This window comes from Amblyraja radiata, chromosome 23, assembly GCF_010909765.2.
Source record: "Amblyraja radiata isolate CabotCenter1 chromosome 23, sAmbRad1.1.pri, whole genome shotgun sequence".
Taxonomy (NCBI): Eukaryota; Metazoa; Chordata; class Chondrichthyes; order Rajiformes; family Rajidae; genus Amblyraja; species Amblyraja radiata.
In genome coordinates this window covers 29,263,199-29,284,677 of record NC_045978.1, presented here as the reverse complement: position 1 = coordinate 29,284,677, position 21,479 = coordinate 29,263,199, and the positions used below count along the sequence as shown (strand labels likewise).

Here is a 21,479-nt window from a genome sequence, read left to right as displayed (position 1 = left end):
GGCGGGCGGGATGATTCCCGATTGTAGGGGTGGCCCGGGGGACAACTACTTGATTTCACTTTCGTTCTCGCGCTGCTATCGACTGCGACCGTTGATTGCTCGCCCTCCTCGCGCCCCAGGGCCGGATCGCGGCGGTTGAAGTTTCATTCGGGTTTCGCGCGCCCCCCCCCGGCCCGCTCGCGGCGGCGGCGCCTCTTTTCGTCCGCTCTCTCGCGCCTCGCGTGCCCGCCCGCCCGCCATGAGCGCCAGCTACGACCGCGCCATCACCGTCTTCTCCCCGGACGGCCACCTCTTCCAGGTGGAGTACGCACAGGAGGCGGTGAAGAAAGGCTCGGCCGCGGTGAGTACCCGGGAACTGATCGGTCACTCACACATGTACCCCCTACCCCCGGGCTCTCGTCAGGCGGGATTTGGGCCTTTTACTTTTACTTTTCTCCTGCCGGAACAGCTTTGCAAAATCCAGCAGGAAGGATTGCAGAGTCACTGTGACTTATGTATTGTCCTCCAACTCTTCAGGACAGACTTGGATTTATAGCGACCGAACTGCTGGATGTGTTACAGCCCTATCCCCACCCGGAACCCTGCAACTTGGTTATTTATTGCCAAATGTACTTGCCGATAAGTGAATTTGCAAGGCGCCGGCTACTTCATCGTGGTACCCGAGCTCCTCCAGCGCTCGCAGCCCGAACTACATCAGCTTTATCTACTTCTGACCTTTGCAATTGATCATGTTATTTCCGCTTCGTATTTCTTTAAACACATTGAGGTCTGGTTCCCGTCGGGTTGAAGTTTAGATGCCTTGTCTACCATCATGGCCACCTCCCACCCTCCGACTGCAGGCTGCATCAGTGTAGCCGTTGGAATTTCATCGCTCTACACAATGTTCGCATGCAGTCAGAGTGATGCTATATAATTGCAAAATGTTATACCTTTTGAATTTTGTAGTCGGCAGGGCAGTACTCACTCTGCATATCGCCAACTTGGACAATTTTACATTTTTATCAAGCCAACCGACAAACTTGTACGTCTTTGGAGTGTGGGAGGAAACCGAAGATCTCGGAGAAAACCCACGCAGATCACTGGGAGAACTTACAAACTCCATACAGACAGATCCCGTGGTCGGGATCGAACCCGGGTCTCTGGCGCTGCATTTTGCTGTAAGGCAGCAACTCTACCGCTGTGCCACCTATAATTGTTAAATAACATAAATATTCTTTTGCTACTGTTAAGCAATATATTTACATACCGACACCATCTGTAAACCCATGAAAAGTTCCATCAACGATTTCTTCGAAACAGCTTAAATATCAGCTGGTAAGACAGAAGAACCAACGTCAGCATGCTGAATGAAGCAAAAACATCCCGCATCAAAGCCTTGGTCATCAAGAACCAACTAAGATGGGTCAGTTCTTTCTTAAATTAAGATGGGTCGGTCATGTTGTTCGGATGGAAGACGAGCGCCTACCAAAGCAAACATTCTACTCCCAGCTTAAAGAAGGCAAACGTAAAAGAGGCGGACAAAAGAAGAGATTCAAAGACGCCTTTAAAGCCAGCATGAAGAAATGTGAAATCGACATCGACAATTGGAAACCAATGCCAAGGACATGAAACTCTGGCGTACCATCATCCAAGAAAGAACAGCGACCTTCGAAGCCAACAGATCCGCAGAATTAGAAGAAAAGAGAAGAAAACAGAAAGAGAGGCAGCAACAACCAAAGCCCGATCTGCCATCTGGAATTACCTGTCCTGAATGCCGAAGAACTTTCAAAGCCAGGATTGGACTCATAAGCCACCTGAGAGTCCATAAAAACAACAGAACGTAGACCATCATCCTCGACCTCGAGGGATAGCCACGATGATTTGCAAACATATATTTTACTGACAACAATTTTCTAGTAGATGCAAGGAACTTCAGATGTTGGTTTACAAAATAAAGACAAAGTGCCGGAGTAACTCAGCGGGTCAGGCAGCATCTCTGGAGACTATGGATAGGTGACGTTTCGGGTTGAGATCCTTCTTCGGACTCCATAATTTTGCAGCATTCTTTAACAATAGTACTTGCAAGATAATGAAAATGTAATTTTGTAGTATTATTGTTTTCTGTTTGCCTGTTCATATTTTAGGTCGTATTACAAATCAGAAAACATGTGCTTCCTGAATCAAAGGTCCTTTCTTTATCATGGAAACATGTTTAGGGGGCTTAAAGAATCTGGATCAGAGAGATTTGCACTATCCCTAATAAATCAAAACTTCAGAAATGGACACCACCAGAAAGATCTCCAGCACATCAAGTCTTGCCTAATCTCTAATATCCCGATAAATATTTCATTTAGAGATGGTCTGCGTCATTTATAAATAGTGCACCTTTCACTATATTTACCTGATGCAACATTTTGGACTCCTTATCAATAAAAAAAAACGTCTGAACATCCTCATTCATCTCTTAGCAACATTTCTTTACGTGAAAATATAATTTAAAGTCACCGATTAACTAATAAATACAATCTTTTCTTTTAATTTTGAATTAAAATACCTCAAAACTGTATTTAAAAAAAAAATCGGTACTCTTTAGAAAAGAAGCAGTGTGATTCCAAGGAGATATAATACATGTAACTACGGACACTAAAGAGGTCTGTAGTTAAGTTTACAGTATTTTACAATAAACTTTATTTTAGGCAAAATACATTTTTGCCAGTACTACGTACAATGGCAAAACCATTTTTTAAGACTAATACTTTGATCTTTCACGCAATAGGTTAGTGTGCGAGGAAAAGGAATTGTAGTCCTTGGAGTGGAAAAGAAATCTGTAGTCAAATTGCAAGATGAAAGAACTGTAAGGAAGATCTGTGTACTGGATGACAACGTTTGTATGGCCTTTGCAGGTTGGTTCTAATGTTGAATGGGATGTTGAAACCTTGTTGACCATCTCTTCTGTTTTGTTTTCAGAATCTTACAGCTTTTTTCTATGATGATTTACTGCTCACTTCTTCCAATGGTTGGAGAAATTGATGCATTCTTAGTCTTATTACTGGATGCAGGAGAAATAATGATCCGCTACTTGTTGTGAAATGTTGAGTTGGTGGAAATTTGAATCTGGTTTGTTCAATGTCATTCAATATCTTAGCTCTTTGTCTTCTTATGGAGTCCACACACAAGATTAGAAGTTGTTCAGCCAGAGCTGAACATACTTCTCGGCATCTGCATACAATGGTGTCTGTCTTGTTGCTTCTTGTGTGTATTGGTGGAAACAGGGCCGTGACGTGAATGCTCTTTCCTTGACCCCAGCTCTTTGTTAAGTGATGTTTTTTTTAAAACAATTAAGTCTTCTTCTTGGTGGATCTGTTATCACTTGTTTCACCTTTTACCAAAACCAAAAGTGGACATGAATAGCTCAGTGGAGGGCTTATTATATTTTATCAGTGCTCAATATCATCCTCAGTGTGACTTAAATGTTGTCTCTCAATATCCTTTATGGTAGGACTCACAGCTGATGCCCGGATAGTGATAAATAGAGCTCGTGTGGAGTGTCAAAGCCATAGACTCACTGTAGAGGATCCAGTCACGGTTGAATACATCACACGCTTTATTGCCAGTTTGAAACAGGTAAATTCATACATCGTTATATTAGATTAAATTTTCTCTGCATAAGTGGAGAAAAAAATTGTGTTACCTTGTAGAGCTTGAATGTTCTGTCATAATACTCAAAACCATAAAATATCATTTGTATCTTAACGCCATGGGTAAATTGTAGGATTTATGAACGAAAATTAAATTTGACCTTTTCGAGAAACTGGACAGGGCGGCACAGCGACACAGCTGGTAGAATTGCTGCCTCAATGGCAGAGACCAGGATTTTATTTTTGTCCTTGGGTGTTGTCTGAGAAGTTTGCACATTCTCCCCGTTTCCTCCCACATCCTCTAATAAGCCTCTATAAATTTATAAAGTGTAGGGAGTGGATGAGAGAGTGTGATAACATAGAACTAATGTAAATGGGTGATCTGTGGTCAGCGTGCACTCGTTGGGGCTGTTTCCATGCTGTATCTTTAAGCGAGAGTAAACTAAACTCGTATACTTACTCCCCAGTTATTCCCTCTTCTACTGATTCCCATATTGATATCTGTTTACAGATACACTGCTGCCAATTCTAGTATGCCACATTTGAGCTATTATACCACTTTTAATTTATTAAAGGATAAAGACATATTACACAGATACTGTCATAATTGGGATGTACAGTGACCTACATTTCCAAACTGTTTGCAGCGTTACACACAAAGTAATGGGCGCCGACCGTTTGGGATTTCTGCACTGATTGTGGGTTTTGACATTGATGGAGCGCCAAGACTTTATCAAACTGATCCATCGGGAACCTATCATGAATGGAAGGTAAATAGTTTGCAAACTCTGATGCCCCAAGTGTACCTATTTTTATTGAAAGATGGCCATTTGTATTTATTAGTGCACTATTCATTGTGCCTTATGAGAGATCTTACTTATGCTAACTTTTTTTAATATACTAGGTGAAGGACATTGTTGCTAGGGGCCTGCTAGACACTTAGAGAGGAATTCATTGCCATCCATCTGGGCTGGATACAAATGTGAGATGAAATATTTGTATGCTAATCCATCTAGATCACCAGAAGGGATTTCTGTGTAACCTAACAGAAGATAGAAAGTTCGACAATGTAAATGCATTAGTCTTTCAAATCGTACAACCAATTTAGCTTGAGTTAAAAAAAACTTTTATGTTTGTCACTTGAACAGTATGTACAAATTTCATGCATGTTTTACATTCAGGCCAATGCCATAGGAAGAAGTGCAAAGACTATCCGAGAATTCTTGGAGAAAAACTACACTGAAGAGGCCACTGCCACAGACAGCAGTACCATTAAACTTGCCATCAAGGCTTTATTGGAGGTATTATTTCAATGAAAATATCAATTGAATTGATTTGAATTTCTTTATTTGTCATTCAAAAACAAGTTTGAACGAAATGTCTTTGCCATGCAGTCATAACAGTAAAAAAGTAACAATACACGCAACTAAACACAATTTAACAGAAACATCAACCACAGTGACTCTCCTCCAGGCACCTCCTCACTGTGATGGAAGGTTAAAAAAAAGTAATCTCTTTCTAGCTTCTCCTGCGGTCAGGCAGAGGGAGATAGTAACAATTATTGCAGCATCAGACTAAAATATCATTGATCAAATGTTCAAAAATTATATTCTAGCGTGTATTCCTATCAGTACTGACTCAATCTATTTATGGTTCTAGAAGTTTAATCTGTATGAATTTTGGTCATTCACAGGTTTATTAAAAGAAGGGTAAAATAGCTCACTTCTACTCAATTTTATTTAGGTTGTACAATCGGGAGGAAAACACATTGAACTGGCGGTGATGAAACATGGACAACTCTTAAGGGTAATGCCATCGGCACTGCATAGAAATAGCCATTTTATTATTTGTATGTTTAACTCTCTTTATCCATTCCTGTTTTCCTATTGATTATGTTAATATGACAATCTACAGTTTGCCCTAGCTACTTTAAATGTCTACAACATTACAATTCTAATAGTTACTAGCAGTCACCCCTGATTTATTTGAGTATTACATTAGGGGTGACTGCCAGTGCAAAGTTGCCATGGTAAATTTGTACAGCACAACAGTTCAATTTGCAGCAAAATATTGCTCTCCAAAAAGTGAGCTCCCTGCAGAAATCCAGCACTTTATAAAATAACTTTATTTTGCCATTTATAATTACCATTTATAGCCATTACAATCAAATTTTCAAAAGATTCAGTTCTAAATCATTTCTGGTGTCCAGGACTAATGTCAGCAAACTAGTTGACCAGCCAAATTTGAGCAGTCTGAGGAAAAAACTCTTAAATCTCTATACCTATAAAAGTCTGATCGTGTGTGTGTGCCTGCCTGTATTCATTGTATCTTCCTCAAAACGCTACACGCGTTCCCCTCCATGACCTCATCAGGTTCACTTCAGATTTCATGCTCTATTTCAAAAGTTATTCGCAATTAAAGTTTTTTTTTTTTAAAGCCAAAACTGCTTCTCACATATAGCCCTTTTCCAGCAGCTTCAAATTATGATATCACAATGCCACTCACTGTGCACCAATCACAATGGCTCTCAGCTGCCGAGTGCCACAATGACATCAATGGGACGTCGCGAACAGTAACTGCAGCTTCTCACAGACAGCCTTTAATGCCACTCAGTGCACCTATCACCACTGCCGAGTGCCATTTGGCTGCTTCAAAAGGATCTTGAGAGTGAGAGAGATGCACAGGGCCGGTTCATGGGCTCCCTGGCCTCCTGTATTTTCTGTGACGAGGTGGAGACCGTGTTCCACATGTATATGGGGTGTGTGAGGTTGCTGCCCCTGTGCCAATATCTGAAGGGGCTACTCCTCAACTATGACACAACATTAAAATCCTTTAGTTGAGGATTCCATTAAAAACAAATTGTTTTTAATGGAATTTGTTTTTAATGGAATGACTTAACTAAGCACTGGGTTTTAACTGGTTTCAAAGTAAATGGCATAGCTGGTAGAGCCACTACCTTTCAGCACCAGGTTCAATCCTGAGTCCGGGAGCTGCCTGTCTGAAGTTTTTATGCAATTTTTTTTGCATTTCCTCTATGTGCTCCGGTTTCCCCACTCATCCCAAAAACATGGGTTTGTAGGTTAATTGGTTAATTTGGCCTCTGTAACTTGCCCCTAGTGTATAGAGAGTGGACATGAAAGTGGGATAACAGACTAGTGCTCAGCCAGCAGCTGTCTGTCTCTTCATCTTTTTATTTTTATTTTAAGTTAGTTAAAGTGTTTTGTTGGAGGTCTAGACTTTTTTTATGTGGGGGGTGGGGGGGGGAAGGGGGAAACTGCCTTTCAGGGTCCCTACCTGGTCGGAGAGGCGGCTTTTCTCCGGGCTGCAGCTTCGACCCGTCCTCGCGGGCCTGGAGCGGCGTTTCCTGGGTACCGCCCAGAACCACGGCTTTCGGCGGCGGCACAGCGCTGGAGCGCTATCGCGGAGCGGGCGATGCCTTGCCTGGGTCGCCGCGCTGGAGCTCCGGTGAGCTGAGACCGCCGGGAACAACATCGCGGAGCTGCGGGTCTGAGGAGCGGGCGGCGGCGCTGACTTTACACCGGGAGCCTGGGATCTCGCGACGAGATCGCCAGTTGTGGAGCTCCAACCGGCGCGGCCTTGTCGGCTTCGGAAGCCGCGGCCTCCAGTGCGGATGCGGCCGTTCCAGGGTTCCCAGGCCGCTGGGAGGACTCCCGACGCCGGAGCAACATCACCCGGCGAGAACGGCCAGGAACATCGGGCCTCCGTAGAGGCAACTGTGGGCCCGACTATGGGTGAACTGGGGTTGGAGACTGGACTTTGTGCCTTCCCTCATGGTGGGAGCCATTGTTGGGGGGATGTTCTATGTGTTTAAGACTCTCATTGGTGTTATGTCTGTATTCTTTTTTTGTGTGCTGAAAAATGGCAAAAAGCATTTCACTTCACTACACCTAGGTGTATGTGAATGTGACTAATAAAATACCTTTGAACCTTTAGTGTGAACAGGTCGGCATGGACCTGGTTGGCCAATGGGCCCGTTTCCATACTGCATCTTTCAGTTCAGTTCTATTCAAATTTACCATGGTATATATGGTCAGTGGTATGCATAAAGAGGCTGTTAATCACCACTTTGTAAATTTTGCATTAAACTACTGTGGATCACAAATCTCAAACTGTGGAGTACAGAGGCAAATAAATAAATGATGGGTCTTAGTCCCAAACATTATGGAGGGCACTGCTTCTATCAAGTCTCCCCTCAACATCTGACATTCCAGAAAAAACACAAACCAAGTCTTAGAACCTCTTGCTGTAGCTGAAACCCTCTAGTCCAGGCAGCATTCTGGTAAACCTCCTCTGCACTCTCGCCAAAGCCTCCACATCTTTCCTGTAGTGAGGGCGACCAGAACTGCAGGCAATACTCCAAATGCAGCCCAACCGATGTTGTATACTGCATACCTTATGTTCAATGCCCACATCTTTCCTATGACATGGTGTCAAGAACTCAACACAATTTTGTTAGCAAATTTGCTCACCAGCCCATCTATATTGTCTAACATAGTCAATGGAAACAAAATTTCACTTTTAATGCAATAATGTCCATTGGTAGTTGAGGTTTCAGACAATCTGGAAAGTGAAATAGTCTGTTCCCATAATGTCTTATATCTTATGATTTCCTTCTATAATCCTAGCTGTTGAACTATAAATGTCTATATAATTCAAATTTGTATGCAGCTAAATTCCAAGTATTTTTTTCTTTCGTAGATCTTAAATCCAGAAGAAATTGAAATGCATGTTTCAGAAATTGAGAAAGAGCGGGAAGAAGCTGAAAAGAAAAAGGCACCGAAAACCTAAAGAACTTTTTTTTTAAAGCTTTTGAACTGAACTATTTTACTTGTTTCTATAATTACTGGAATAAACAATTGTGAACCAACTAAACATTAGTTTGAAATTAACTTGTTTCAGTACAATTTAAGCTTTCTCTCTCCATCACAAGAATCCTTGAGACCAAATCAGTTTCTCCTCTACTCTGCCTGGTGGAATTTGTCCTTGCCCTCGACTTCTCTTTTGATTCCTCTTACATTCTTCAAGTTAAAACTCACATGGGGCCCAGCTATGCCTGTTTTTTGTTGGTTATGTCAAACATTTGTTCCAAATGTATTCTGACACCATCCCCCCAACTCTTTCTCCACTGCATTGGGGCTGCCTCTTGCACCTGTACAGCAGTGATTGCTTTCAGTAACTTTACCATTAACTTCCTCCCTGACTTAAATTCACTTGGACTATCTCTTGAAACCTGTTTTTCTGATCAGTGTCCATCACAAGAGACACTGTTGCCTGACATCTGCGACAAATCCAGACTAGTTATTTGGACTGTACCTTCACCCACCCTGCCCCTTGCAAAGATACTAACTCCTGCTCTCAATTTCTCCACAAGGTGTAGCTTTCCATTCTAGGACACCGGAGCTGTTCTTTATGTAGTAACATGGTTACAACCCCGCCGCCCCCCAAAAGTCACCTTTGTCTTGTTCTTGCTATCCAGCCTCTCATCCAACATGGTGAGAACGTAAGGGAAGGATTAAAGTATGTTTATAAATAGCAGTGATATGTTGATATTTAGGTTATAAACTTTGGAATCTGCGCCTCTTCCATCCACTTCTCTTTTCCCTCTCCCCTCCACGAGCATAAATCTGATAGACCAAGTCTGATAAGTCCCACTTTTGGAAGCCAGAACATTGAACTCCTGATTCAGGATCTCCACTACAGTCCATTCAACATTCCACCCAGAAATTGAGGGGACCCTGTGGCGGGGGAGAATGACGACAAAGAAAGAACAAGTGCTTTGTCAGCACCTTGGTGGGGACGCTTTCATGTACTACTAGACCAAGTGCAGACCCGTTGGGTCAGCTCCCCCAACGCAGCCGTTCCCCACCCGTAGCCCCCACGGTAGACGTGGTCCTCCAACTCAAGCGGCTCAGGAATCAGCAGTGCAGCTGTTTTTAAATGGCGTCTTTGAGGCGAGTTGCGGGCGCAGGCAGCCGTTATGGTCGCTGGCCAGCAGGAGGCGACAAAATGAGGGAGAAGGATTTTATTAAAAATGTGTACATAAACACGACGAAATTTAATGAGTGGATACTTGGAATGAAAAGTGAAATCTCTACCGAAATGGGAAAAAACTCAGCATTTCTGGGTCGGGTGTTGGCGTAGCAACGAATCAACGGTTGGCAGCACAAGTCAGAAACACACACAGCCACACACACACAGAGTTTTAAATATATACTAGACCAAGTGCAGACCCGTTGGGTCTGCTCCCCCAACGCAGCCGTTCCCTACCCGTAGCCCCCACGGGAGACGTGGTCCTCCAACTCAAGCGGCTCAGGAATCAGCAGTGTGGCTGTTTTTAAATGGCGTCTTTGAGGCGAGATGCGGATGCCAACAGCCTTTATGGTCGCTGGCCAGCAGGAGGCGACAAAATGAGTGGGGGGGGGAGAGAAGGAATTTATTAAAAAAAGTGTACATAAACACGACAAAATTTAATGAGGAGTGGATACTTAGAATGAAAAGTGAAATCTCTACCGAAATGGAAAAAATCAGGGCATTTGTGGGTCGGGTGTTGGCGTAGCAACGAATCAAAGGCTGGCAGCCACAAGTCAGAAACACACACAGCCACACACTCACAGAGTTTTAAATATAGACTAGACCAAGTGCAGACCCGTTGGGTCTGTTTCCCCAACGCGCGTTTTCGGGGTGGGGGGAGGAGCTGCGGCATCACACTCACACTAACCACCCCCCAAACACACAGGTGGGCGGAGGGGGAGAAGAGAGGGAGGGGAGAGGGCGAGGAGGAAATGGGAGAGATTTGGGAGGGAGAGCAGAGCGTGGTAGGGGGAGTGAGAGGGGGCTGGGAAGGGGGAGGAGAGTGGGAGGAGAGAGGGGAGGGGTGGCGGGGCGTGATGCAAGAGAGAGGTGAAGGGGATGGGGGTGAAGAGGGGTGGGGAGAGAGGGGGTGGGAGGGGAGGAGGGAGAGGGGTGGGAGGGAAGGAGGAGAGAGGTGTGCGAGAGGGGGTGAGAGAAGGTGGGGGTAGGGGGGAAAGAGGGTGGGAGAGGAGAGAGGGAGGGGAGGATGGAGGGGAGGGAGGAGGGAAAGGGGGAAGAGTGTGGAGGGAGGGGGAGAGGGGTAGGGGGGAGAGAGGAGGAAGAGTGTGGAGGGAGGGGGAGAGTGGAGAGAGGAGGTAGAGTGGGGAGGGAGAGGGAAGGGAGGGGGGGAGAGGGAGGGGGGAGAGAGAGGGGTGGGGAGGGAGATGGGTGGTGGGTGGGGGAGATAAGTGGAAGAATGGGGAGGGAGGGGGAGAGGTGTAGGGGGCAGTGGTGGAAGAGGGAGAAAGGGAGGGGGAGAGGGGTAGGGGGAGTGGTGGAAGAGGGACAGGGGCGTAGGGGAAAGGGTGGGGGAGCGAGGGGGAAGGGAGGGGGGAGAGAGGGGTGGGGGAGGGAGAGAAGGGAAAGAGTGGGGGGAGAGGGGTAGGGGGTGGTGGAAGAGGGACAGGGGTAGAGGGCGGGGGAGAGATGGAGGGGGGTGGGGGGGAGAGAGTGAAGGGGTGGGGGAGAGAGGGATGGGGGTGGGGGCAGGAGGGGGAGGGAGGGGTGGGGGAAGGGGAGAGAGGGAGGAGGGGGAGTAGGGAAGGGAAGGCAGAGGGGGAAGAGTGTGGAGGGAGGGGGAGAGTGGTAGGGGGGTGGGGGAAGAGTGGGATGGGAGGGGGAGAGGGGGATGGAGAGGGTAAAGAGTGGGGAGGGAGAGTGGGAGGGGGAGGGGGGGAGTGAAGTGGAAGAGTGGGGAGGGAGGGAGGGGGAGAGGGGTAGCGGGAGTGGTGGAAGAGGGACAGGGGCAGTGGTGGAAGAGGGGCAGGGGAAGTGGAAAGAGGGAAGGGAGGAGGAGAGAGAGGGGTGGGGGGGGGAGAGTGGTGGGGTAAGGGGAGAGAAGTGGCAGAGTGTGAAGGGAGGGGTAGGGAGAGTGGTGGAAAAGCGACAGGGGGGTAGGGGGCAAGGGGAGAGAGGGAAGGGGGTGGTTGAGAGGGATGGGAGAGGGGTGAGGAGAGGGAGATGGAGAGGGGGTGGGTGAGGCGAGGAGAGAGGGGAGGGGGAGAGAGGTGTGGGGGAGGGAGGCAAGGAGGGAGGTGGGGTAGGGGGTAGAGTGCGGATGGAGGGGGAAGAGTGGGGAGGGGGAAAGGGGTGGGGGAGAGAGGGAAAGGGGTGGGGGAGGGAAGGGGGTAGGGGGAGAGAAGGGGGGGAGAGAGGGATGGGGGTTGGAGGAGGAGGGGTGAGGAGAGAGGGATGGGGGAGGGGGAGGGAGGGAGGTGTGGGGGAGGGATGGGGAGGAGGGAGATGGGGTAGGGGTAAGAGTGTGGAGGGAGGGGGAGAGACGTGGGGGAAGGGGGTGAGGGAGAGAGGGAAAGGGGAGGGGGAGGGGGGGCTGCGGCATCACACTCATACTAACCACCCCAAAACACACAGGTGGGGGGAGGGGGGGAAGAGGGAGACGGGGTGGGGAGAGGGGAGGGTGAGAAGAGGGGAGAGAGGGAGGAGGAAACGGGAGAGATTTGGAAGGGAGAGGAGAGCGGGGTAGGGGGAGAGAGGGGGGATGGGGGGGAGGAGGAGGAGAGTGGGCAGTGGGAGGAGAGCGGGGAGGGCAGGAAGAAGAGGGGTAGGGGTGGGAAATGGGTAGCGGGGAGTGGTGCAAGAGGGAGGGGAAGGGGGTGGGGGGAGATGGGAGGAGGGAGAGGGGTGGGAGGGGAGGAGGGAGAGGGGTGGGAGGGAAGGGGAGGATGAGAGTGGGGTGGGGGAGGGGGAAGGGGTGAGAGGGAGAAGGGGAGAGAGTTGGAAGAGTGTGGAGGGAGGGGGAGAGTGGTAGGGGACGGGGAAGAGTGGGATGGGAGGGGGAGAGAGGGGAAATAGTGGTGAGGGAGAGAGTGCGGAAGAGGGGTAGGGGAGAGAGGGATGGGGGAGGGAGAAGAGGGAGATGGAGAGGGGGAGAGAAGAATGGGGAGAGAGGGATGGGGAGGGGGAGAGAGGTGTGGGGGAGGGATGGAGTAGGGGAGGGATGGGTAACAGTGTGGAGAGGGGTGGGAAGAGGGGATATAGTGGGGAGGGAGAGTGGAAGGGGTAGGGACAGTCCATCTGTTACCCATTCCCTTTCACCCCCAATCCTCTTTCTCTATTCCCACACGTGATGACGCGCTTCGACACAGGCTGCGGGGGTGGGGCTGGTGCTGGGGCTGCTGCAAAGGCATATGTAAATGGATCCATTCCGATTGGACATCTGTGAGCATTGGGCATTGTGACATCACACGATGGAACGTTCACCAACATTCTATGGGTGAGAAGCCGGTTTTCTTTTGAAATTTTGGGGGGGTGGGGAGAAGGATTTTATTAAAAATGTGTACATAAACACGACGAAATTTAATCAGGAGTGGATACTTAGAATGAAAAGTGAAATCTCTACCTAAATGGAAAAAATCTCGGCGATTCTGCGTCTGGTGTTGGCGTAGCAACGAATCAAAGGCTGGTAGTCACAAGTCAGGCAGGCAGCCACAGACTTTTATATAATAACTAGACCAAGTGTTGACCCGTTGGGTCTGTTTCACCAACGCGCGTTTGCGGGGGGGGGGGGGGGGCTGCGGCATCACACACACACTAACCTCCCCCCAAACACACAGGTGGGGGGAGGGCGGGGGAGAGGGAGACGGGGTGGGGAGAGGGGAGGGTGAGAAAAGGGGAGGGAGGGGAGAGGGGAGGAGGAAACGGGAGAGATTTGGGAGGGATAGGAGAGCGGGGTAGGGGGAGAGAGGGGGAGGGGGAGGAGAGTGAGGAGAGCGGGGAGGGCAGGAAGGGGGGAGAGAGGGGGTGGGAGGGGTGAGGAGAGAGGGAGATGGAGAGGGGGGAAGGGTAGGAGAGTGGGGGAGGGGTGGGGGAAAGGGAGAGAGGGAAGGGAAGGAGGAGGGAGAGGGGGAAGGGGAGAGAGGTGGAAGAGTGTGGAGGGAGCGGAAGAGTGGTAGGGGGGCGGGGGAAGAGTGGGATGGGAGGAGGAGAGGGGGAATAGTGGTGAGGGAGGGGGAGGGTAAGACTGCGGAAGAGGGGCAGAGGTGGAAGAGGCAGAGATGGGTAGGGGGGAAAGGTGGGAGGAGAGCGGGGTGGGGTGGGAGGAGGGAGAGGGGTGAGGAGAGAGGGAGGGGAGAAAGAGAGGAGAGAGGGGTGCGGGAGGGTGTGTGAGAGGGTGGGGGGAGGGGGAGAGGAGAAAGGGTGGGGAGGATGGAGGGGTGGGAGGAAGGAGAGGGGGAAGAGTGTGAAGGGAGGGGGAGAGGGGTAGGGGGGGGCAGAGTGGGGAGGGAGATGGGGAGAGATAAGTGGAAGAATGGGGAGGGAGGGGGGAGTGGTGGAAGTGGGAGAGAGAGACGGGGAGCGGGGTCGGGGGAGTGGTGGAAGAGGGACAGAGGTGTAAGGGAAGGGGGTGAAGTAAGGGGAAGAGTGGGGAGGGAGGGGGAGAGGGGTGGGAAGAGGGGATATAGTGGGGAGGGAGAGTGGAAGGGGGAGGGGTAGGGACAGTCCATCTGTTCCCCATTCCCTTTCACCCCCAATCCTCTTTCTCTATTCCCACACACGTGATGACGCGCTTCGACACAGGCTGCGGGGGTGGGCTGGTGCTGGGGCTGCTGCAAAGGCATGTGTAAATGGATCCATTCCGATTGGACATCTGTGAGCATTGGGCATTGTGACATCACACGATGGAACGTTCACCAACATTCTATGGGTGAGAAGCCGGTTTTCTTTTGAAATTTTGGGGGGGTGGGGAGAAGGATTTTATTAAAAATGTGTACATAAACACGACGAAATTTAATCAGGAGTGGATACTTAGAATGAAAAGTGAAATCTCTACCTAAATGGAAAAAATCTCGGCGATTCTGCGTCTGGTGTTGGCGTAGCAACGAATCAAAGGCTGGTAGCCACAAGACAGGCAGGCAGCCACAGACTTTTATATAATAACTAGACCAAGTGTTGACCCGTTGGGTCTGTTTCACCAACGCGCGTTTGCGGGGGGGGGGGGGGGGGGGGCTGCGGCATCACACACACACTAACCTCCCCCAAACACACAGGTGGGGGGAGGGCGGGGGAGAAGGAGACGGGGTGGGGAGAGTGAGAAAAGGGGAGGGAGGGGATGGGGGTGGGAGGAGGGGAGGAGAGGGAGAGGGCTGAGGAGAGCGAGATGGAGAGGGGGAGGAGAGAGCGATGGGGAGGGGGAGAGAGGTGTGGGGGATGGGGGAGGGAGATGGGGTAGGGGAGGGAGGGGGAAGATTGTGGAGGGAGGGGGGTTGGGGGGAGAGAGGGGAAATAGTGGGGAGGGAGAGAAGTGGAAGAGTGGGGAGGGAGGGGTGGTGGAAGAGGGACAGAGGGGAAGGGGTGGGGGGTGAGAGGGGAGAGAGAGGGGTGGGGGACGGAGAGGGGTGGGGTAAAGGGGAGAGAAGTGGAAGTGGGGAGGGAGGGGTAGGGGGAGTGGTGGAAGAGGGACAGAGGGGTAGGGGGATGGGGGCAGGGGGGAGAGGTAAGGGGGGTGGGGTTATTAAAAATATGTACATAAACACGACAAAATTTAATCAGGAGTGGATACTCGGAATGAAAAGTGAAATCTACCGAAATGGAAAAAATCTCGGCGATTCTGCGTCTGGTGTTGGCGTAGCAACGAATTAAAGGCTGGCAGCCACAAGTCAGGCAGACACACACACTCAGTTTTATATAATAATAGATAGAATAGATATAGATAGTTAGATGTACACTAAAACAAAGAATTTCACTGCGCCTAGCTAGGTACAAGTGACAATAAAGTAGCATCATCATCTCAAGGGCTCCAACTATATTGTAATTTGTGCAGAAGGCAGCCCAATTAATATTGGGCAAAACACAAAGTGCTGGTGGAACTAAAGAAGATTTCTATCCCCATACTTCAATTGTCCATTCCCTCCCACAGATAGTGCCTGACCCAGAGTTCTGCCAGCACTGTGTTTTACTCAAGATTCCTGTTTCCGTAGTTTCTTATGCCTTCAGTTAATGTTGGCATAGATGTGGAGTTAGATTTGGTCATAGTCCCAATCTCAATGGAAATTAGCGAACTAGTTCTGTTACAACAATAAATCGGCATTCCTCCAATACAGCTACATTTTAAAAATAAATCTCAAACTTGTTTGGGATTCATGCTCTTACTCAAATCCAATACAGTGTTCAAACCAATGTGGACCCCTTTTTTTTTTACCGTTACATAACCACATAAAGGTGGATAACTGTAATGCAACTCGGATGACACCCAACAGAAAATGGGCCTCTTATTGTAGATGTGACTAGAACAACTCTGTAAGAAAGAACTGCAGATGCTGGTTTAAATCAAAGGTAAACACAAAATGCTGGAGTCTTCTTCTTGCGCATTGCATGCACAGGCTAAAGTTGTAGGACATCTTGTTCTATTTGATTGTGTACGCCAAGTTGATTGCATTCATTGAAACAGGGCGGACCACGTGAAGGTTGCAATCTCCCACCCCAATGTTGGAGTAACTCAGCGGGTGAGGCAGCATCTCTGGAGAGAAGGAATAGGCGACGTTTCAGGTTGAGACCCTTCTTCAGAATGACGTCAAGGGAGGGGGCGGGACAAAGATGGAATGTAGGCGGAGACAGTAAGACTAGTGGGAGAACTGGGAAAGGGAAAGCAAGGACTATCTGAAGTTAGAGAAGTCAATGTTCATACCGCTGGGGTGTACAGTGTAAACTACCCAAGCGAAATATGAGGTGCTGTTCCTCCAATTTGTACTGGGCCTCACTCTGACAATGGAGGAGGCCCAGGACAGAAATGTCAGATTGGGAATGGGAGTTGAAATGCTGAACCACCGGGAGATCAGGTTGGTTAAAATGGACTGAGCGGAGGTGTTCAGTGAAACGATCGCCGAGCCTGCGCTTGGTCTCGCCGATGTAGACACAGTAGATGAGGTTGGAGGAGGTGCAAGTGAACCTCTGCCTCACCTGGAAAGACTTTGGGTCCTTGGATGGAGTCGAGGGAGGAGGTAAAGGGACAGCAGTTGCATCTCCTGCCATTGCAGGGGAAAGTACCTGGGGAAGGCATGGTTTGGGTGGGAAGGGACAAGTTGACCAGGGAATTTGAGGGAACGGTCTCTGTGGAAAGGGGTGGAGACGGGAAGATGTGGCCAGTAGTGAGATCCCGTTGGAGGTGGCAAAAATGTTGGAGGATTATATGATGTATGCGACAGCTGCTAGGGTGGAAGGTGAGGACAAGGGGGACTGTCCTTGTTACGAATGGGGGGAGTAAGAGCGGAGCTGCGGGATATTGAGGAGACCCTAGTGAGAGCCTCATCTATAATGGAAGGGGGGAACCCCCGTTTCCTAAAGAATGAGGATTGCATTGATTTGTAGTAGGAAGCTAGAGCTAAAGGGTCCACCTTTTGTGAGGACATTTACAATCAATGACACTAAAAAGGCAATAACTTAGGTTAAGCATGGTAAAGTCCTAAAAATAAGACAAGAACACTCTTTGCTTATCATTTATTAAATCACTGGGAAATTTGCCCAATGTTAAAGTGTATTTCACACAATTTATTGCTACAAGAGTGCAGTTACCATGGCTTTGTGACATGTCAGTCTTCAAATTTTCAAAAAGTGTGCACATTAACAGGCTTGCATCCTGAACAATGAATCCACCAAAGGCAGTGATCTCTTCCCAGATCAACAAGTGCCAAGATGTTTTAAATGAAAAAAAAAAATGATACAACATATTCAAACATCTATAGATATCGGTCAAAATGTTAGCTTTATACAGATCACTTCTGTACATTTTTCAAAATAATTATTTAGTCTGCACACGGCAGTGAATGTCCAAATGAGTTTCATATCTGGTATTCCATGCAATTCTTGGTACTTATAGCATGGAGAAAAGAGCTCAAATGTTTCACAGAAATACAAGTCCAGCACATTCATAAATTGGATGTTTGCCAGACAAAAATCAACTATACTTATGCACATGCTACATCCCAGGAAATTTTAAGAATCAATCGATGGCATGGAAATAATTCTTCTTAGCAGTTGGCTTTCATTGGCTTATCACAAACTTCATTATCAATAAACACTGCGGCTCATGTTGAAGGCTTCTTGATGAAAGTCCGTTGTGATTATTTACACCATCTAAGCTGGCATTCATGTCCAAACGGATTTCAAATTGTGTTCATTTATAGTATTTTATAGTGGTACAATATAATTAATTCTAGGAAATCAACATTCCTAAGCAGTCTTGTAGCACACAGATGCAAATTCAGCTCAATTTTTTTTAAACAAGTCCACAATGAACACGAACTGGATTAAATCTAAGAAATTGAGGACATCGAGTTTAGCACTATGCAAGCACAAAGCCAGCTGACCTATAACAGATCTCCAGGAATCAGAACACGGTACCAATATAAAATACTGTGTCAGCCAAATGTACGATTAAAGGTCATTTTCACCCTTGCAAATACACGAGGTTAAAATGAAAAGCAATTCCCAACTTTGTAAACTTAAGAAAGCACTTGAAAATAAGCCATTGGTTACAATTCTTTCAATTACAAGGATATAGCAAATAAGTTTTAAACTGTGAAAGATGCTTAAAAAAAAGTTACTCAAATCCAAGTGCAGACAAGAAGCACGATAACCTCATGCCATATCTGTTTACTATTATTCATTATACCCTCATTACAGACAAGTTTTAACTTTCAGTACCATATGAATTTGGTGTTAATCTGCATGGGTGAGAAATGTTTATACTCAAGATACAAGATATTTTTCTTACGCTGATAGAGGGTTGGTGTCAATCCTAACTATATTTAGCAAGTTAGAACAGAGTACTGTTCAAAATAATAAATTAAGCTTTCCCTGCACAACCGTGTAAACAAGCCCGTTTCACACAATCATTTCTTCACCTGTTAAACAGTTAAACCAAAAAAAACATTCATCTCCTGCGTAAAGGAGCTCAAAATGTCAATACAAAACTTAATTGACAGAATATCAGAAGCAGTATTTTACAACTAGCTTGCCAGTTACTCCTTTGGGTTTATTCAAACAAAGATGTATTTCCATTAGTTCACAAGTAACATGCGTAGTGCCAATTCTTTTGTGCATACACACACACACACAAAATCAAAAAAACCCACTCTTCTCAGCAGTTTCTGAAATGAAAAAGGAAGCAAAATTAGTCTGATGCAAGCACAAAATCACCATGTTTTCATCTATGCCTGCTTTAAAAAAAAGCTATGTCTGCTTTAAAAAAAAAAACACAGTAATACAAAAAGCATACTTTTAGGAAACAATGCTGTGCTCTGCATTTATGTATTTTATCCATTTCACAAAGGAAAAGGCAAATACTGTAAGATACGATTTGGTGATGTCATTGCAACTTAAAATGATCTCGGCAATCAATGTTTATGCTAACTTAAACACAACCAAATAAACTCAAGTAAATCTCCTTCACCCTCCCCATTTCAAGTTTGGGGTAAGAAGAGGGTATAAAATAACTTAAAATCATCCTAAAAAAGATCACAAACTAACAATATTCATAGAAGCAAGGTTAATACATTGGAGATGTTTGAGATACAATGATATTGAAGATGTTTTTGAAGATTTGGATGATCAGCCATGATCATATTGAATGGCGGTGCAGGCTCGAAGGGCCAAATGGCCTACTCCAACACCTATTTTCTATGTATGTTTCTATGTATGTTTTTTTTAAAATAATGGCCATTGCTCAATTCTCTGAGAATTAAATTATATATTTGATTACTGGACACATTCTAGCAGAATCCTTGGCCTGACAGAAACTTACAGTATATAGGACACCTAATCCTTCCTGTCAATCAGTCTATAAATATATATTGCTTTCAGAATTGATCAACAATTTGGACAGGTACATGTATTGGAAAGTTTGAGAGACATGGGTCAAACATAGGCAAATGGGAGTTGAGTATATGGGCGTTGATGGTTTAGGCTGAAGGGCCTGTTTCCGTGCTCTAAATCTAAACTGACCCCAAACCTGAGAAAAGTTACAAGAGTTATGGCCATTACACATTTCTAGCTGTTCAATCTTTACAAAAGTTTCCACCATTCAATTCATGAGCATTTTATTTTAGTAGTTTATAAAACTACGATTTAATTAATGTTGTTACAACAGGCTAGGCAGCATGCTGATAATTGAAAATGCTCCATTTTCCTTTTACTGAGAAAGACTAGGCACTGTCACACAAGTTGTCTGGGATCCTAGCTATTTAATGACTATATCTACAATTTAGTAATTCATATGCTGCCTCAGATACACAGTCATCTATAAACTACAATGGGCTATGCCTTCTATCACTGGATAGCCACATGAGAGAATGTGATTTTTATCAGTCATTCAACAATCAAAAATGAAATAGTGCACAAGACTGTTTTACAATCAGCAATTAGTGGTGGAGCCAGTAGAACTACTGCCTCACAGCACCCAAGACGTGGGTTTGATCCTGACCTCGAGTGCCATCTCTGCAGTTTGCACATTCTCTCTATGAACGCTTGGGCTTCCTCCGGGTGCTCAGGTTTCCTCCCACATACAGTGCATTCAGAAAGTATTCAGACCCCTTCACTTTTTCCATTTTTTGTTACGTTACAGCTTTATTCTAAAATGGATTAAATTCTTTTTTTTTTATCATCAATCTACACACAATACCCCATAATTAAAAAAACAAAATCAGGTGTTTAGAAATTTTTGCAAAGTAATTAAACAGTAATAACTGAAATATCACATTTACATAAGTATTCAGACCCTTTACTCAGTACTTTGTTGAGGCACCTTTGGCAGCGAATACAGCCGCAAGTTTTACTGGGTATGACGCTACAAGCTTGGCACATCTGTATTTGGGTAATTTTTCCCATTCTTCTCTGCAGATCCTCTCAAGCTCTATCAGGTTGGATGGGGAGCGTCAATGCAAAGCTATTTTCAGGTTCCGCCAGAGATGTTCGATCTGGTTCAAGTCCGGGCTCTCTCTGGGCCACTCAAGGACATTCACAGACTTGTTGCGACGCCACTCCTGCGTTGTCTTGGCTGTGTGCTTAGGAAAGTTGTCCTGTTGGAAGGTGAACCTATGCCCAGTCTGAGGTCCAGAATGCTCTGGAGCAGGTTTTCATCAAGAATCTCTCTGTACTTTGCTCCGTTCATCTTTCCCTCGATCCTGGCTAGTCCCCCAGCTCCTGCCGTTGAAAAACATCCCTACAGCATGATGCTACCACCATCATGCTTCACCATAGGTATGGTATTGGCCAGGTGATGAGCGGTGCCTGGTTTCCTCTAGACGTGACGCTTGGCATTCAGGTCAAAGAGTTCAATCTTGGTTTTATCAGACCAGAGAATCTTGTTGCTCATGGTCCGAGAGTCCTTTAGGTGTCTTTTGGCAAACTCCAAGCGGGCTGTCATGTGCCTTTTACTGAGGAGTGGCTTCCGTCTGGCCACTCTACCATAAAGGCCTGATTGGTGGAGTGCTACTGATATAGTTGTTCTTCTGGAAGGTTCTCCCATCTCCACAGCGAAACTCTGGAGCTCTGTCAGAGTGACCATCGGGTTCTTGGTCACCTCCATGACCAAGGCCCTTCTCCCCCGATTGCTCAGCTATATGAAGAGTCCTGGTGGTTCCAAAGTTCTTCTATTTAAGAATGATGGAGGCCACTGTGCTCTCCGGGACCTGCAATGCTGCAGAAATTATTTTAATACCCTTCCCCAGATCTGTGTCTCAGAGGTCGACAGACAATTCCTTCGTCTTCATGGCTTGGTTTTTGCTCTGACATGCACTGTCAACTGTGGAACCTTAT

General features: G+C 46.7%; 2 protein-coding genes and 1 long non-coding RNA gene across 9 annotated transcripts in view; 1 reads left to right on the top strand and 2 right to left on the bottom strand.

The window, feature by feature from the left end:
• Nucleotides 1-10: 10 nt before the first annotated feature.
• psma7 (proteasome 20S subunit alpha 7) lies at nt 11-8,510 on the top strand. The gene is made up of 7 exons (XM_033041931.1): nt 11-340; nt 2,756-2,882; nt 3,479-3,603; nt 4,265-4,387; nt 4,799-4,918; nt 5,361-5,423; nt 8,337-8,510. The coding sequence occupies exons 1-7, from the start codon at nt 239-241 to the stop codon at nt 8,424-8,426; spliced, it is 750 nt and encodes a 249-aa protein (XP_032897822.1). The 5' UTR covers nt 11-238; the 3' UTR covers nt 8,427-8,510.
• LOC116986419 lies at nt 8,432-8,920 on the bottom strand. The gene is made up of 2 exons (XR_004415477.1): nt 8,788-8,920; nt 8,432-8,752 (listed from the first exon to the last, which is right to left on the bottom strand). It is a non-coding gene; the product is annotated as an uncharacterized LOC116986419 (long non-coding RNA).
• Nucleotides 8,921-17,148: 8,228 nt separating this feature from the next.
• lsm14b (LSM family member 14B) overlaps nt 17,149-21,479 on the bottom strand; it is a 40,202-nt gene continuing 35,871 nt past the window's right edge. For all 7 annotated transcript variants that reach the window (XM_033041923.1, XM_033041922.1, XM_033041918.1 and 4 more), the window contains one exon: nt 17,149-18,814. The gene's annotated coding sequence lies outside the window, so the exon portion shown is untranslated. The remainder of the gene's footprint in view (nt 18,815-21,479) is intronic.

What these genes read in the sequence shown, in the direction of transcription:
- psma7 (XM_033041931.1), top strand. Translation starts at nt 239, where the DNA reads ATGAGCGCCAGCTACGACCGCGCCATCACCGTCTTCTCCCCGGACGGC. An exon ending in TGAAGAAAGGCTCGGCCGCG is followed by an intron (nt 341 to 2,755) that starts GTGAGTACCCGG and finishes TTCACGCAATAG; the next exon opens with GTTAGTGTGCGAGGAAAAGG. An exon ending in CGTTTGTATGGCCTTTGCAG is followed by an intron (nt 2,883 to 3,478) that starts GTTGGTTCTAAT and finishes CCTTTATGGTAG; the next exon opens with GACTCACAGCTGATGCCCGG.